Source organism: Mirounga leonina, unplaced genomic scaffold, assembly GCF_011800145.1.
Source record: "Mirounga leonina isolate KUSES-001 unplaced genomic scaffold, KU_Mleo_1.0 Mir_127, whole genome shotgun sequence".
NCBI classification, from domain to species: domain Eukaryota; kingdom Metazoa; phylum Chordata; class Mammalia; order Carnivora; family Phocidae; genus Mirounga; species Mirounga leonina.
Window position 1 is genome coordinate 80,069,432 of NW_023270316.1, and position 18,534 is coordinate 80,087,965.

An 18,534-nucleotide genomic window follows, 5' to 3' on the forward strand; every position below is an offset into this window, starting at 1 on the left:
TCCTTACCATCCGAAAGAGTTTACTAAAAAGCAATAAAGTAGCTAAAAACTAAAGTGGGAAGAGAAGAGAAAAACAAAAGACCTGGGTAATCAGATCTGTGAATAATCTCTAATGGATTAAAATTTATAGCTTTATAAAATGGGATCGAAGACTTATTTTAATTAGCAGAAAAATCAGACATAATATGTTGATAATGCAAATTAAAACAATTGTTTACTATTATTATTATCATTATTATTATCTATGTAGCAACATGAATACTACGAAAAATGTTCCTAAGATACACAAAAACAAGATGGTCATACCATGGATGAACAAATAAAGTTTTGACATGTTTTTAACCTCCCCACTTTCACCTTACTCTTAACTAAAAGATAAGTATTAATCAACATGTCCAAACTATACTTGTTTGTCAACTGTGATCATAGATTGACTACAGAAGGAAGAGTTTGGCAAAAATCAATTTAAGCATTCTGTGAGAATCAACTGGCTATACAGAATTTACGATATACAGAATACTATATATTTTATTATTTGTAATTTTTTAAAAAGACTTTGAGAGAGCAAGAGAAAGAGAGAGAGAGCAAGAGCTTAGGGGGCAGAGGGGAAGAGGGAGAGGGAGAAACAGGCTCCCAAGTAAGCAGGAAGCCAACGTGGGGCTAGATCCCAAGACACTGGGATCATGACCTGAGCCAAAGGCAGACACGTAACTGACTAAGCCACCCAGGCACCCCTATTTGTAAATTCTTTGCTGCACATTCCTTATGTCAGTAAAATTTATAGTAAGTTTATTATACTAAAAAAAAGAAATATGAAATAAAACATGATACCTGAATATCCTTCTTGACCGGCTTAGCTTTGTTCTCCACAACGTTCTTCCTAAATTCGAGAAGAACTTCTTTACAGTCCTCAAGATGAATCTCAGGCTCCCAGGTATCATCATCTGATGTGTATCCTTTCCATCGAACTTTGTAAAGGATTTTACCCTGTTACAGAATTAAAAACAGGCAAATAAAGGACATTAAATTTGATAATTTAAATGATTAACTTTCCAGAAACATACAATCCTGAGAATATACGAATGAACTTGAAATGGAGATTAATATCATTATAAAGCATGTTAATCTCCTGAAGCAAGTGCATTTAAGAAAAAAGTGTCACAACAAAACTAAAAATAAACAAATGAAACTATACCAAACTAAAAAGCTTCTTTACTACAAAGGAAACCATCAACAAAATGAAAAAGCAACCTACTGTATTGGAAAATATTTCCAAATCACGTATCTGATAATGGGTTAATACCCCAAATATATAAAGAACTCATACAACTCAATAACAAAGAAACAATCTGACTAAAAAGTGGGCAGATGTGAATAGACATTTTTCCAAAGAAGACATACAAATGGCCAACAAATATATGAGAAGATGCTCAACATCACTAATCATCAGGGCAATGCAAATCAAAACCACAATGAGATCTCACCTCATCCTCTTATTATCAAAAGGAAAAGAAATAACAGGTATTAGAAAGTTTCATTAGAAAAAAAGAAAACCCCTGTGCACTGTTGGTAAGAATGTAAACTGGTGTAGCCACTATACAAAAACAGTAAAAAGGTTCCTCAAAAAATTAAAACAAAAACAAAAACAAAAAAACCTACCATAGATCCAGCAATTCCACTTCTGGGTATTTATCTGAAGAAAACAAAAACACTAACTCAAAAAGATATATGTACACCCATGTTCACTGCATTACCACTTCAATAGCCAAACAGTAGAAATAGCCCAAGTATCCTCAACAGATGAATGAAGAAAATGCGTGCGCGCACACACACACACTGGAATATTATTTGGCCATAAAAAGGAATCCAATCTTGCCACTGGCAACATGTTTGGACCTCAAGGACATTATAGTAAGTAAAATAAGCAAGACAGAGAAAGACAAATACTGCGTAATCTCAATTATGTATGGAAGGAAACAAAACAAAACAAAAACCCAAGCTCATAGAAAAAGAGAAAGGACTGGAAGTTGCCAGAGGCAGGGGTTTGGGGTAGAAGAAATGGATGAAGGGGGTCAAAAGTTACACACTTCCAATCATAAACTAAGTCACGGGGATGTAATGAGCAGCATGGTGACTACAGTTAATAACACTGTACTGCATACTTAAAAGTTGCCAAGAAAGCAGATCTTAAAAGTTTTCATCACAAGAAAAAAAATTTTGTAACTATGTAAGGTGATAGATATTAACTAGACTTATTGTGATGATTTTGCAATGCATAAAAATATCGAATCATTATGTTGTACACCTGAAACTAATACTAATAGTATATGTCAATTATACCTCAATTTTTAAGAATTAAAATAAATAAACAGTATTGCTGATCTACTTTTCATAAATTGAAGATTGAGGTCTTTCTCTGATTACATAAGCAATGTGTAATCTTTGAAAATCAATAAAAAGGAAAAAAACAAAAATCACCCATAGATGATAGAGGGAACATACCTAAATATCATAAAAGCCATATGCGAAAAACCCAAAGCGAGTATCATCCTCAATGGGGAAAAATGAGATCTTTACCCCAAAGGTTGAAAACACAACAGGGATGTCCACTCTCACCACTGTTGTTCAACACAGTACAGCAATCAGACAACAAAAAGAAGTAAAAGGCATCCAAATCAGCAAAGAAGAAATCAAGCTTTCACTCTTCTCAGATGACATGATATTCTATGTTGAAAACCCAAAAGATTCCACCCCAAAATTGCTAGAACTCATACAGCGATTCAGCAAAGTGGCAGGATATAAAATCAATGCACAGAAGTCAGCTGCATTTCTATACACTAACAATGAGACACAAGAAAGAGAAAGCAAGGAATTGATCCCACTTACAATCACACCAAAACCCATAAGATACCTAGGAATAAACCTAACCAAAGAGGTAGAAGATCTGTATTCTGAAAACTTTCGTAAGAACACTTATGAAAGAAATTGAGGAAGACACAGAGAAATGGAAAAACATTCCATGCTCATGGACTGGAAGAAAAATATTGTTAAAATGTCTATGCTACCCAAAGCAATCTACACATTCAATGCAATCCCTATCAAAATACCATCAACGTTTTTCACAGAGCTGGAACAAGCAATCCTAAAATTTGTACGGAAACAGAAAAGACCCCAAATTGCCAGAGGAATGTTGAAAAAGAAAACCAAAGCTGGGAGCATCACAATTCCGGAAATCACTGTATTACAAAGCTGTAATCATCAAGACGGTGGAATAGAATAGAGAACCCAGAAATGGACCCTTAACTCTATGGTCAACTAATCTTTGACAAAGCAGGAAAGAATATCCAATAGAAAAAAACAGTCTCAGGGCACCTGGGTGGCTCAGTCATTAAGCATCTGCCTTTGGCTCAGGGCATGGTCCCAGGGTCCTGGGATGGAGCCCCACATCGGGCTCCATCCCAGGGTCCTGGGATGGAGCCCCACATCGGGCTCCCTGCTCTGCAGGAAGCCTGCTTCTCCCTCTCCCACTCCCCCTGCATGTGTTCCCTCTCTCGCTGTGTCTCTCTGTCAAATAAATATCTTTAAAATCTTTAAAAGGAAAAAAGAAAAAGAGTCTCTTCAACAAATGGTGTTGGGAAAACTGGACAGCCACATGCAGAAGAATGAAACTGGACCATTTTCTTACATCATACACAAAAATAAACACAAATGGATGAAAGACCTAAATGTGAGATAGGAATCCATCAAAATCCTGAAGGAGAACACAGACAGCAACGTCTTTGACCTCAGGTGCAGAAACTTCTTACTAGAAAGGTCTCCAGAGACAAAGGAAACAAAAGCAAAAATGAACTATTGGGACTTCATCAAGATAGGAAACAATCAACAAAACTAAAAGACAACCTACAGAATGGGAGAATATATTTGCAAATGTCTTATCAGATAAAGGGCTAGTATCCAAAATCTATAACGAATTTACCAAACTCAACACCCAAAAAACAAATAATCCAATCAAGAAATGGGCAGAATACACGAACAGACATTTCTCCAAAGAAGACATACAAATAGCCAACAGACACATGAAAAAATGCTCAACATCACTCATCATCAGGGAAATACAAATCAAAACCACAATGAGATACCACCTCACATCAGTCAGAATGGCTGAAATTAACAACTCAGGAAACAACAGATGTTGGCAAGGATGCAGAGAAAAGGGAACCCTCTTACATTGTTGGTGGGAATGCAAACTGGTGCAGCCACTCTGGGAAACAGTATGAAGGTTCCTCAAGAAGTTAAAATAGAATTACCCTATGACCAGCAACTGCTTACTAGGTATTTACCCAAAGGATACAAACATAGTGATTTAAAGGGGGCACCTGCACCCCAATGTTTATAGCAGCAATGTCCACAATAGCCAAACTATGGAAAGAGCCCAGATGTCCATTGACAAGATGAATGGATCAAGAAGATGTGGTGTGTATGTGTGTACACACACACACACACACACACACTGGAATATTACTCAGCCATCAAATGAATGAAATCTTGCCATCTGCAATGACATGAGGGAACTAGAGGGTATTTTGCTAAGTGAAGTAAGTCAGTCAGAGAAAGACAATTATCATGCAATTTCACTCATATGCAGAATTTTACAGATGAACATAGGGGAAGGGAGGGAAAAATAAAATAAGACAAAATCAGAGAGGGAGACAAACCATAAGAGACTATGAACTATAGGAAACAAACTGAGGGTTGCTGGGAGGGGATGGGATTACTGGGTGATGGGCATTAAGGACGGCACTTGATATAACGAGCACTGGGTGTTATATGCAACTGATGAATCACTGAACTCTACCTCTGAAACTAATAATACACTACATGTTAATTGATTTTAAATAAAATTTAAAAAACAAAAATATTTTAAAAATCACCCATGGGGCGCCTGGGTGGCTCAGTCGTTAAGCGTCTGCCTTCGGCTCAGGTCATGGGATCAAGCCCCGCATCGGGCTCCCTGCTCAGCGGGAGGCCTGCTTCTCCCTCTCCCACTCCCCCTGCTTGTGTTCCCTCTCTCGCTGTGTCTCTCTGTGTCAAATCAATAAAATCTTTAAAAAAATAAATAAAAATCACCCATAGATATTGATAATAATTTCATCTATTTCCTTCACCCTTTATATTTACAAACGTAACTATAAATATGTATTTTACATATATTGTTTAAAACACTAGTATAATACTTTGTTTTTTTCACTTAGATATGGAACACCTCTTAATGTTTTAGTATTTTTTTTAAATTTTTTTTTTTTTAAGATTTTATTTATTTGCGAGAGAGAGAATGAGAGACAGAGAGCATGAGAGGGAGGAGGGTCAGAGGGAGAAGCAGACTCCCTGCTGAGCAGGGAGCCTGATGTGGGACTCGATCCTGGGACTCCAGGATCACGACCTGAGCCGAAGGCAGTCGCTTAACCGACTGAGCCACCCAGGCGCCCATGTTTTAGTATTTTTCAAAAACGTGATTTTTACTGATGGTTCTAAATACAATAAAAAACACAACAAAACTATCCCTTTGGAAACCAAAGGTTGTTTTGTTTCTGATTTTTGTTTTCATAAGCAAAGCTGTTACCTACTAGTGCAACTTTGATCAGATCTCTAGAATAAATTCCCCAAAGAGAGATCAATGGGATCAAATAATAAAGCCACCTAAACAGTGTTAAAACACACTGCCAGAAAACACACTTCCAGAAAAGATGCTCTAATTTACATTTTCACCAAATAAAAGACCTCATCTCTGTATATCAGAGGTCAGCGAACTGTAGCAGGGCCTGCCAACCATTTTGGTTTGGTCATCCTGGGAGCTAAGAATGGGTTTTAGGGTGCCTGGGTGGCTCAGTTGGTTAAGCGACTGCCTTCGGCTCAGGTCATGATCCTGGAGTCCCAGGATCGAGTCCCGCATCGGGCTCCCTGCTCGGCAGGGAGTCTGCTTCTCCCTCTGACCCTCCCCCCTCTCCTGCTCTCTCTCTCTCAAATAAATAAATAAAATCTTAAAAAAAAAAAAAAAAAAAGTGGGTTTTACATTTTTAAATAGTTGAAAACAAATCAAAAGAATTACATTTGTATCAAGCGTTTTATAATCTGTCATGCATAGACTAAATCTTGGCATTTATTAGCTCATTTAATCTTTACAACAACCCTGTAAAGTACTATTACTCATTTTATAGAGAAGGAAACTGAAGCTTCTAGATAAAGTAACTAGTAAAAATTATACAGCTGAAGAGTAATTCAGCTGAAATTAAAACCCAAGGGCACTTAACGCGCTTCTGCATATTATCCAACACTGTAAGGACGGTGTGTAAAATGTCAAAGGTGGATGCAGGTTAACACATTCTAGTGCACAGCATGGAGCCTACCTAAAAAGCATGTGCATATACTCTTAGCTGATATAAGCACTGTCCCCTCACCTTGTTATGTAACTGAACCATGAAACTGTATCAATTTAGACTTAGTTATTATTTTAAAATCATGAGATTTTGGGGCACCTGGGTGGCTCAGTTGTTAAGCATCTGCCTTCGGCTCAGGTCATGACCCCAGGGTCCTGGGATGGAGCCCCACATCGGGCTCCCTGCTCCGCAGGAAGCCTGCTTCTCCCTCTCACACTCCCTCTGTTATGTTCCGTCTCTGGCTGTGTCTCTGTCAAATAAATAAATAAAATCTTTAAAAAAAAAAAAATCATGAGATTTTCAGGATTATCTTTTCAAAGTTAATCTAAATCTACTCTTTTCCCATTATTTCTTAGTTTCCAATCCTACTAGATGCTGATGTTGGTCTTTCTATAGGTAACAAGAATGATTGAAAGGCAGTATAGGCATGTTGAAGGGTAAATGGGGAGGGAGCAGCACTTGGCTTTGGTTTGGAAAGCTTATTGCCTCAGTGGTTGTATGAATAAAATCAGGTAGGTGTTAAGTGTAAGCTAGTATGGTGCTCTGCAGTACAGGTGGAAAACTATTTCATATATTCCTGCTTCTCAGTCAGATTGGGTATTGAGCAAAAAAAATAAACTAGAAATTTGGAGAAGCAAAAATTTGGAATATATACGATTAAGATTTGATCGCCATAAAACATTAAAAAGAAAAATTCTTGGGCGCCTGGGTGGCTCAGTTGGTTAAGCGACTGCCTTCGGCTCAGGTCATGATCCTGGAGTCCCGGGATCGAGTCCCGCATCGGGCTCCCTGCTCAGCGGGGAGTCTGCTTCTCCCTCTGACCCTCTCCCCTCCCATTGCGCTCTCTCTCTCTTTCTCTCACTCTCTCTCTCAAATAAATAAAATCTTTAAAAAAAAAAAAAAAAAGAAAAACTCTTGTGAGTGAGAAAATGGGCAAAAGACAATAGGTAATTTTAAAATTTTATTGTAGTTTTATATATGTTTTTTGGTATATGTATCTTAAAATTTGCCATTTTAACTATTTTTAAGGGTAAATTCACAGAGACAGAAATGGCATTAAGTACATTCACATAGACAACGAGTTATCATGACTGTCCACCTCTAGAACTTTTTCATCTTTCCAAAATGAAACTGTCCTATTAAACAGTAATTCCCCTTCCCCTGAGCCCCTGGTATCCATCATTCTACTTTCTGTCTCTGTGAATTTACTTATTCTAGGTACTTCATGTAAGTGGAATCACGCAATATATGTTCTTCTGCTTCTGGCTTATTTCACCTACCATAATGTTTTCAGGGATTCATGTTATAGAATGTGTCAGAATTTCCTTCCCTTTTAAGAATGAGTAATATTTCATTATATATATATATATATATATATATACACACCACATTTTGTTTATTTATTCACCTGTTGATAGACACTTGGTTGTTTTCCATTTATTGGCTACTATGAACAATGCTCTACTGGACATGGTTGAACAAATACCTGTCTGAGTTCCTGTTTTCAGTTCTTTTGGGTATATACCAAGGAGCAGAATTGCTGGGCCATGAGGTAATTCTGTTTAACTTTTTGAAGAACAGCCAAACTATTTTCCACAGTAGCTTTACCATTCATTTTACATTCTCACCACCAGTGTAAGAAGGATCTAATCTCTCCACATTCTCACAAACACTTGTTTTCTATGTTTTTGTTTATTATAGTCCATCTAGTAACTGGTGTAAGGTAGTATCTCATGGTTTGTTTGTTTTTTTTTAAAGATTTTATTTATTCATAAATAGACACAGATACAGAGAGAGAGAGCGAGCATGAGCAGGGAGAGAGGCAGAGGGAGAGGGAGAAGCAGGCTCCCCCCTGAGCAGGGAGCCCGATGCGATGCGGGGCTCCATCCCAGGATGCTGGGATCATGACCTGAGCTGAAGGCAGACGCTTAACCATCTGAGCCACCCAGGCGCCCCCTATCTCATGGTTTTGATGTGCATTTCCCTAAGGACTAAGGATGTTCAGCACCTTTTCATACGCTTATTGGCCATTTGTGTATCTGTAGAGAAATGTTTAATCAAATCCTTTGCCCATTTTTAAGTAGGTTGTCTTGTTTTTTGTTTGTTTTTTAAATTTTTGTGTTGTTTTTGAATTATAGGGGTTGTTTATATATTATGGATATTGATCTCTTGTCAGATTTGCAAATATTTTCTTCAGTTCTGTGGGTTGCCTTTTCACTATGTTGATACTGTTCTTTGATACACAAAAAGTTTTTAATTTTGATGAAGTCCTTTTACCTATTTTTTCTTTTGTTTGTGTTTTTGGAGTTATATCCAAGATTGCATTGTCAAATCCAAGGTCCTGAATATTTACACCTATGTTTCCTTCTAAGAATTTTATGGTTTTACCTCTTAAATTTAGGTCTTTCATTCATTTTGAGTTAATTTTTGTATAAGGTGTGAGGTAGGGTCCAGCTTTCCTTTTTTGCATATGGAAATCCAGCTGTTTCAGCACACTTTGTTTTCCTATTGATTGGACTTGATACCCATTATGAAAAATCAATAGGCCATAGATGTATGGGTTCATTTTTGGATTTTCTATGTCTGTCCTTATGCTAGTACCATACTGTTTTGATCACTGAATATTTGTAGTAAGTTTGCAAGTCTTTTACCTTGTCGGCTAAATTTATTCCTAAGTATTTTATTCTTTTTAAAAAATTATTTATTTATTTATTTATTTGAGAGAGAGAGAGCAAGAGTAAGGAGACTAGACAGAGGGAGAGGGAGAAGCAGACTCCCCACTGAGCAGGAAGCCTGACGCGGGGCTCGATCCCAGGACTCTGGGATCATGACCTGAGCTGAAGGCAGACGCTTAACCGACGGAGCCACCCAGGGGCCCCTTAGTATTTTATTCTTTTAGGGGCGCCTGGGTGGCTCCGTCAGTTGAGCATTTGCTTTCAGCATGGGTCATGATCTCAGGGTCCTGGGATCGAGCCCTGCATCAGGCTCCCCACTCAGCAGCCAGTCTCCTTCTCCCTCTCCCTCTGTGATCTCTCTTGCTCTCACTCTCTCTCAGATGAATAAAATCTTTAAAGAAAAAAAAGTATTTTATTCTTTTAGATGCTGTTATAAATGGAATTGTTTTCTTTTTTTTTTTTTTAAGATTTATTTATTTGAGAGTGTGTGCATGCATGTGTTGGGGAAGGGGAAGAGGGAGAGAATCTTCAAGCAGACTCACCACTGAGTCCTGAGCCCAACACGGGGGCTCAATCCCACGACCCCCATGAGATCATGAGCTGAGCCGAAACCAAGAGTTGGGACACTTAGCTCACTGAGCCACCCAGGCGCCCTGGAATTGTTTTCTTAATTTCCTTTTTGGGAGGAGCTTAGGAAGATGGTGGAGTAGGAGGACCCTGAGTTCACCCTGTCCCATGTTTACAACTAGATATCATCCACATCCAAGACAATAAACTGGAGAGTGATCTGAAGACTGGCAGAACAAACTCCACAACTAAATATAAAGAAGCTGCATCTGGGGGCGCCTGGGTGGCTCAGTCGTTAAGCGTCTGCCTTCGGCTCAGGTCATGATCCCAGGGTCCTGGGATAGAGCCCTGCATCGGGCTCCCTGCTCAGCAGGAAGCCTGCTTCTCCCTCTCCCACTCTCTCCCTGCTTGTGTTCCCTCTCTCGCTGTGTCTCTCTCTGTCAAATAAATAAATAAAATCTTTAAAAAAAAAAAAAAAGCTGCATCTGAAAGGTCTGAAAGGTCAGAAAGGTGGAGAGAGGCTGCCTGCAGGAGTGAGGGAGCAGTGTGTGAGAATAGGGCAGAAAAACAAGTCCTTGCACCAGGGACCTCACATGGGGAAGACTAATCCCCTTAATGTTTGGAGGAGCTGAATTCTGTGAACTTGTAACACCAGAGGGGGTTGGAGCCTGGAGCTTTAAAAGTCAGCTGACTTCAGTGTTACACTGGCCACCAGGGTGAGTGATAGCTGGGTCGATGTCCTTAAAGAGACAGGAGCACGAGGGCAGGCAATATAAAAACAGCAGTTTATAGAATACCAGGGGCAGGCAGGGGTGCCTGAGTGGCTCAGCTGGTTATGATACTAGGGTCCTGGGATTGAGCCCCATATCGGGTTCCCTGTTCATCAGGGTGCCTGCTTCTCCCTCTCCCTCTGCACTCCCCCTGCTTGTGCTCTCTCTCAAATAAATAAATAAAATCTAAAAAAAAAAAAAAAAAAGAACACCAGGAGCAAACGGGAGACAGATCTGTTCATACTGATTTCAGACCATGTTGGAGGACTTCTTTGAAAACAAAGAAAATCATGGGTGCCATTTTCTTCCCCCACCCGCCAGCATAAATACAGAGCCACGTGCAGGAAGAGGAGCTGCACAGACACTTGCTACCTGACCTGCTAGCAGTATGCTATGCCCATGAGTTCTCCTCAGGACTTGCCCACTCCAAGCCTGCTAGCCTTGGGCTCAGGGAGTTATTAAAGGCATGCGTACCCCGCCCACACACTCAGTGCATTGCACCCAGCCACACACCCCCACGCACCATCGTGTGCTGGGGCCCAGCCATACCCAGCCATTCTCATGCACCATGCCCAGCCTTGTACCCCCTGCCACCCCACTGCACAGCCCCCAGCTACCACAGCACTTCAGGGGATCCAGCATAGGACTACTGACCCAACCCAAATTTTGGTAACAACACCAGCCCACTCCCAAGTTCCCTGATGTGCACGCCCCTTCAGAGCTGGCCTACCTGGGTCCCACTAATACCACAGAGAGGAAGCACAGCCCACAACAGGCAAGGTGTCAGTGCAAACGACTACACTGAAAGGAAAAGTGACTCAGACACAACAGCAAGGTATAAGCAACACACATAGGATACTCTGCTCCAAGTGCCAGGTTCTGGTGAACAGGGGACACTGCACTGCAAGGGCACAACAGGACCTCCTCTTCATAAAGTCTCTACTTTCAAGAGCAGAAGACATAGCTGACTTTCTTAACAGAAACAGAGACAGACAAAATGAGACAGAGAAATTTATCCCAAATGAAAGAACAGGACAAGGCCACAGCCAGAGATCTAAGTGAAACATATATAAGTAACATGCCTGATAGAGAATTTAAAGGAATAATCATAAGGATACTCACTAGACTTGAGAAAAGAGTGGAAAACATGAGTGATACCCTTAACACAGAGATAAGGAATAACATAGCAGAGATAAAGGGCTCAACAAACGAAATGAGAAACATGCTTGATGGAATGAATAGCAGGATGGAAGAAGCAGAGAAATTAATTAGTAACCTAGAAGACAGGGTAATGGGAAGTAATCAAGCTGAACAAAAGAGAAAAACAATTACACAAAACAAGAATAGACTTTGGGAACTTAGGGACTCTATTAATCAACATTTGTATTATAGGAGTCCCAGAAGAAGAGAGAGAAAAGGGGGCAGAAAATTTATTTAATGAAATAGTATCTGGAAACTTCCCTAATTTGGGGAAGGAAACCAATATCCAGAACCAGGAGGCACAGAGAACTCCAATCAAAATCAACAAAGCAGATGCACACCAAGACATATTGTAATTAAATTTGCAAAATATAGTGATAAAGAAAAAATTGTAAAAGCAGCAAAACAAAAGAAGGTGGTAACTTACACGGGAAAGCCCAGATGGTTAACAGGAGATTTTTCAGCAGAAACTTGGCAAGCCAGAAAGAAGTGGCATGATATTTTCAGTGTGCTGAATGGGAAAAATCTGCAGCCAAGAATACTCTATCCAGCAAGCCAGCAAGGCTATCATCATTCAGAGTAGAAGGAGAGATAAAGAGTTTCCCAGAGAAAACAAAAAAGAGTTTCCCAGACCCTTAAATCAGCCCTGCAAGAAATATAAAAGGGGACTCTTGGAGTAGAAAGGAGAGACCAAAAGTGACAGTATAAAGGTATGAAATACAAAAGCAGTAAAAATGAATACTTCTGTAAAAATTCAGTCAGGGAACTCACACACACACAAAGGATATAAAATATACCTAACATATACCTAAAAACATGGAGAGGGGAGGAGAAAAGAATGGGTTCAAACTTAAACAACCATCAACTTAATACAGACTGCCATATGCGGAAGAGGCTATATATAAACCAAATGGCAAGTTAAAAATAGAACTATCTTATGATCTAGCAATCACACTACAGGGTATTTACCCAAGGAATACAAGAACACTAATTCAAAAAGATGCATGCACCCCAATGTTTACAGCCTGTTGTGTCCATCGATTGATGAACGGATAAAGAAGATGTGGCATATATATGCAATGGCATATTATTCAGCCATAGAGAGAATGAAATCTTGCCATTTGTGATGACACAGATGGAGCCAGAGAGAATAATGTTCAGCAAAATAAATCAGAGAAGACAAATACCATATGATTTCACTCATATGTGGAATTTAACAAAGAAAACAAACAAGCAAAGGGAAAAAAAATAAGAGAGAGAGATTGAGACAAATAAAAAAACAGACTATTAATTATAGAGAACAAACTAATGGTTACCAGAGGGGAGGAAGGTGGGGGGATGGGTTAAATAGGTGATGGGCATTAAAGAATGCACTTGTCATGAGCACAGTGTGGTGTATGGAAGTATTGAATAACTATATTACACCTGAAACAATATTAGACTATATGTCAACTAACTGAATTAAAATTAAAACTGGAGGGGGAAAAAAATTCCTTTTTGGATTGTGCATTACATGTGTATGGAAAGATAACCTTTTATTATGTTATTCTTGTACCCTTCAAGTTTGCTGAATTCATTTATTACATCTAGTAATTTTCTTGTGATTCTTTGGGATTTTCTATATAGAGAATCATGTCATCTGTGCATATAGTTTTACTTCTTCCTTTATCTAACTGCTCTGGCTAGAACTTACAGTACAGTACAGTGTTGAATAGCAGTGGTGAAAGTGGGCACATTACATAATTTTTTAAAGAAAAAGTGTGAATGGCTTAATAATTCTGTAAGTGGTTACAGAGCCAAAGTCAGCAGACTTTGGTAAATTGCCATAGTAAATATTTTATACTTTGTCGACTGAAAGGCAAAATTAGGTTTTAAAATTCATGTTCATGGAGGAGACATGACCTCATTCTCCTGAAAATCCTTCCTCTCTCAAAGACAGTGATCTTCCCTCTTCCCCAACTCGGGGCCTGAACTCATGACCCTGAGATCGAGACCCGAGCTGAAATCCAGAGTCGGATGTTTAACTGACTGAGCCACCCAGGCTTTAGTGTTGCTTTAAAATTGACAGGGGCACCTGAGTGGCTCAGTCAGTTAAGCATCTGCCTTTGGCTCAGGTCATGATCTCAGGGTCCTGGGATTGAGTCCTCCATCCGGCTCCCTGCTCAGCAGGGAGTCTGCTTCTCCCTCTCCCTCTGTACTCTCTCTCGCTCTCTCTCAAGTAAATAAATAAATCTTTTAAAAAATAAATGTACATAAATAAAATTTTTATTTATTTTATATATTTTATGATAAAACTAAACTCAAGTGTCAAGGAATGCATCCTTAGGTGGAAAAATTACAAAGAAAAGCAAGAAAGCTATTACCATATAATAATTCAGGACAGTGATTTTGGGGGATGGAAGAGGATACTGATGGGACAGGGGATTCAAAAGAGGTTTCTAGGGCTGGCAGTCTAATATTTCCTGACTTGGGTGGAGGTTACACAGGTGTTGGCGTTGTAATAATTTACTAAGTTGTATAATTAAAATATTTATTTGTACACTAAAAAAATCAAATTCCCATAAATATTAACAAGTGCCAGCTTTTTATTATGTAAAAATGACTCCAATTCAAAATTGAAGCCAAAACCCCAAGATCTGTCAGATTCATTTAATTGTTACAAAAAATTACATTTAGCAATAAACCAAAAGAAAGAACATGGCTAATATATAAATTTAGAATTAATGCTATTCCTGCAAGTCAACACTCATCATAATGACTGTCTTAGTCAATAACAGAATACCACAGTCTGGCGGCTTATGAACAACAGACCTTAAGACTATAAGGAGGCCAAACAAACTCTATCAGGACCCTTATGTTTTCCAACTGGCTGGCTCACTCAGCTGTACTTAAAAAGTAACCGATGCAGTCCTGTTCTGCTGAGCTAATACTTTTCATCTTATAAGTCACTTATTCTCAAGAGCCCCTAAAAATACAAGGCCCTGAGAACTAGAATTTTCACCCAACTTTACATCACTAAAGTGATATAAATAACCCTCCTTTACTGCCTTAAACACTTAAGCTTCTTAGTTTCATCCGCTTTTGACTAGAATATGAGACTTTGGGTACAGTGCCTACAATTCTTTGGGACCAGGAATATTAAATATTGTATGAATTTAACTACATTGGAATTAAAATGAATTTAAAAAAAGAAAAAAAAAAGTATACCAATAGGTGAATCACCTTAATTCTAAAGATATTACTCCCCTAACCAAATATTTTTCTAAATATTTTCTATGTGCCAAGCACTGTGCTAAATGCAGGGGATACAAAACAGTCCAAGATTGGCTCTACTCTCATCTCAAGGCGCTTTTGTAATATATTTGGGAAAATTACACCAAATAAAGTTCTTATCTTTACTGTATTGCAACTAATAATAATATTAATGGCATTGGATTTCAATTATTTATTCCCAATAGACAGACTCTTCAGTGTCAGCAACTGTGTATGCTACAATTCATCTCTATATCCTCAGGACCTAACACGGCACCTAGCACACAGCATGTGATAAAAAAAAAAAAAAAAGTTTGTTAAATAGACGAAAAAATTAACACAAGGTAGCACATGACAAACAGAAAACAACAGACAATAAAAAGAATACAGAGACCCAACCACCATGTGAGACCTTACCTACTGAAATAAACTGTTTCCCTGTCCATCCTTCCACCCACTCTCCTTCACCCCAGCCTGCAGTCATTGATTCATTCACTCATTTAATAATCTGATATACACAAAGCGCTTACTGCATACTAAGCACTGGATTGAGTACCAGTGATACAAAAATTAATAAAAATCATATTCCCTTTATTAAAGGAACCTATAACCTAGCAGGAGAGACAAACATATAAAGAATAATGCTTTAAGTGCTGAAACAGAGGTCTGAACAAAGTGTTACAACGGCGTAGTTGAAGAAGCACCTCACCCTGCAGGGATCAGGGTCAAAAAAGGATTTCACTGAGAAACTGACCCTCAGTAACACCTTAAAGACTTGAGAAGGAGGAGAGAGAACAGTAAGCGCCAAGGCAATAGTGTGATGAAGAATTTCAAGTGTTACTGTGTGGTTACAATCACACAGTAAACAAGGAGAGGGAAGATAACGGTCAGGTTTTGAAAACCTTTAAATCCCACCCTCTTGGGCGAGGTCCTGAGGGCGAAGAGGAATGCCAAAAGATTTTAAACCAGAAAATTGATCATGGTTTTGGAAAACACTGAAAGGATGGCGTGGGCACTGGACTATGAAGAGAAGCACGATTTCAGAGTCACTCCTTTCCAGCACAAAGCAGTGGCCCCAATCAGGTACCTAAACGTTGATGACCATGACATATCCTTCACCAACTGTCTGCACCCTTGACACTCACACACCGCAACCTAAACTGCTTCATCTCTCCGGGCCACACAACCCTTTCAAACTTCTTGGAAACGTACCCTCACAGCCACAGCCAAAAGTCCGTTCAGGAATGTCAATGCACTGCTCCCATGATTCGCACGCTTGCGTCGGCTCTGGCTGTCACGTTCCTTTCCCCCCGCCTACGTCGTGTGTCTGCACAAGCTGGTCTTTTCCAGCTCGTGAAATCTGGGAGGGCTTTGCGTCTTCGCGCCGCAACCCTCCACAGAAGTCCCATCACTCCCCGCTTCTCCACTTCAAGCCCTGCAGGCCCAGCCTCGCCTCCCCCGGCGCACACGTACCCCCTCGGTCTTCATGTCCAGGATCTTTTCCACCTCAAACACATCCTCTCCGTCCTCCTCGCTGTCTCCAACTGCCTCCGCTCCTTTCGTGGCTGCGTCCTTCTCTTCGCCCACTGCTCCAACACCTTCTCCTTCGACTTCAGGAGACTCACCGTTGCTGTCGGCACCTGAAACAGGAACTGCACTCATGCTCGCTCCCTCGGCAACGGCCGCCGCCGCCACCGCAGCCATAACAGGAGCCCAGCAAACCGCCGAGGAAGAGCTGCTGCGACACACACCCCAGCAGTTCTTCGCGCTCCGCACTTGGCCCTAATCCTCTCTGGCAGCGTGACGCTGCGAGGGAAACCAGCCAATGGCGGACTCGGGACCCTGGAGCGACACACACTGAAACCAATCACATCGAGGCGGGCGCGCTGGAGCCCCGCGGAGCCTACGGGAAGCGGGTGGGCGGGCCGAGGGGGGCGCCCCGGCGGAAGGGCGGGGCTGATGGGGCCGTGAGAGAGGGTCGGTAGGTAGGCTCTGGAGGGGAGAGGAAGGGGTGTTTGGGAGCCCCTAGGGGGTGGGGCAGGAACGGAGGGGGGGCGGGGAGGGGCTTGTCAGGGCGCGAGGGAGAAAGGAGTGAGGCTGACATGGAGCCTCGGAGAGGTTGGGGCTCCAGCGCTGAGTGGGGAACAGGCGGCGGAGGCGGGCTCGGGAGCTTCCCGTGTTGGGAAGGGGCGGCCGGGGAACACCAGAGCGCGAGAGTCTGACTGGAAGAGAAGCTCAAGCGCCTGAGGGGGCCGAACGCTGCGCGGGGTCTTTTCCCTCTTCCAGTTGCTCCTGACGGTGTCGACGGGGGGCTTTCTAGGAAAGCAGCCCCCACCTTCTGCCCAGACCTGAGCGGGCCAGAACGGAATGCCGGGCCATTCGTGCATGTGTAATTTTGACTCGTTTAACGCGTGTGAACGATACAAACGTAACTCAGAGTGCTATTATATCTTAGTATTGTTTAAAGTTAGGGAAAAACTTTTTTAAGTAACAAGCCCAAAACAATTATTTTCCACGTTCTTGGGATATTTTTTTCCCCATTGAAAATACCAGAGGACGCGATTAAAGTATTTTGACCAGTATTGACAAAGATAGGTCACCCAAAGTTGCTAGGATAATCCACTTAAGGGTAAAATATTTTTCTCTTTGAATTGCAAATAAAGTCTTTATGGTAGTGAACTTTTAATTTTTTTAAAAGATTTTATTTATTTATTAGAGAGCGAGAGAGAGCATGAGTGGGGAGAGGGAGCCTGAGGCGGGGCTTGGTCCCAGGACTCTGGGAGCACGACCTGGGCCGAAGGCAGCAGCTTAATCGACTGTGCCACCCAGGCGCCCCCAGAACTTTTAATTTTTTTAATTTCTTTTAAAGTTTTATTTATTTAAGTAATCTCTACACCCAACATGGGGCTCAAACTCACAAACTGAAGATCAAGAGTTGCAAGCTCTTCTCACTGAGCCAGCCAGACGCCCCAAAGAGCTTTTTATTTTTGTTTCTTTGAATGGTGGACTTAATTTATAAGATTAACTCTTTCAAATTAACTCTGAGGTTAACTAAAGAATCATCTATGATCCTTTAGATCCATTTGAATGATGTAGGAAAGATGTTAGGGTTCAAAGCCTATGGCCAAGAAAGAATTTTTGAGACATCTTTGGTGCAAAAAGGTGGTTTTATTAAAGCATGGGGACAGGACCTGTGGGGCTCTAGAGACCTGCGCTGGGGTCATTATATACTTTCAAGTTGGGAGGGAGTTGGGGATAGCACAAGTTTCTAAGGAATTTGGAAGCAGGGTTTCCGGGACCTTGAGGGGGCTAGCTATTGTTGGGAAATGTCATTTATTATGAGATCCTTCAGATGTGTATTGGTGGGTCATATGCTTGGGGGATGAGTGCCAACATATATCTTGCAGGGGTAGAGATGAAGTTTCCAAAGGAATTTTTGTATGTTAAAGTAGACTTACAGGATCCTGGAGGGTCAGGCTAAGGTTGCCTTTTGCCCTTAGGAAAGTATCAACATGAAGGCAGGTGAGTCCCTAAAGGAATGTCACTCTGCCTGTTTCAAGGACTTGTCAGTCAATGGGCTGTAAGTAGTAGGAAATTTAATAATTTTTCTTCTGCCTTTGTTTCCCACATCATGAA

The 18,534-nt window shown here is 40.7% G+C and overlaps 1 protein-coding gene across 3 annotated transcripts in view; it reads right to left on the bottom strand.

Annotated features, from left to right (window-relative positions):
* Positions 1-16,675, bottom strand: part of MPHOSPH8 (M-phase phosphoprotein 8) — a 53,129-nt gene extending 36,454 nt beyond the window's left edge. For all 3 annotated transcript variants that reach the window (XM_035003766.1, XM_035003767.1, XM_035003765.1), the window contains exons 1-2: positions 16,372-16,675; positions 832-987 (exon numbers count right to left, since the gene is read on the bottom strand). In XM_035003766.1, the coding sequence (XP_034859657.1) occupies positions 832-987; positions 16,372-16,602 (387 nt within the window). In that variant the 5' untranslated portion in view covers positions 16,603-16,675. The remainder of the gene's footprint in view (positions 1-831; positions 988-16,371) is intronic.
* Between the last annotated feature and the right edge of the window lie 1,859 nt (positions 16,676-18,534).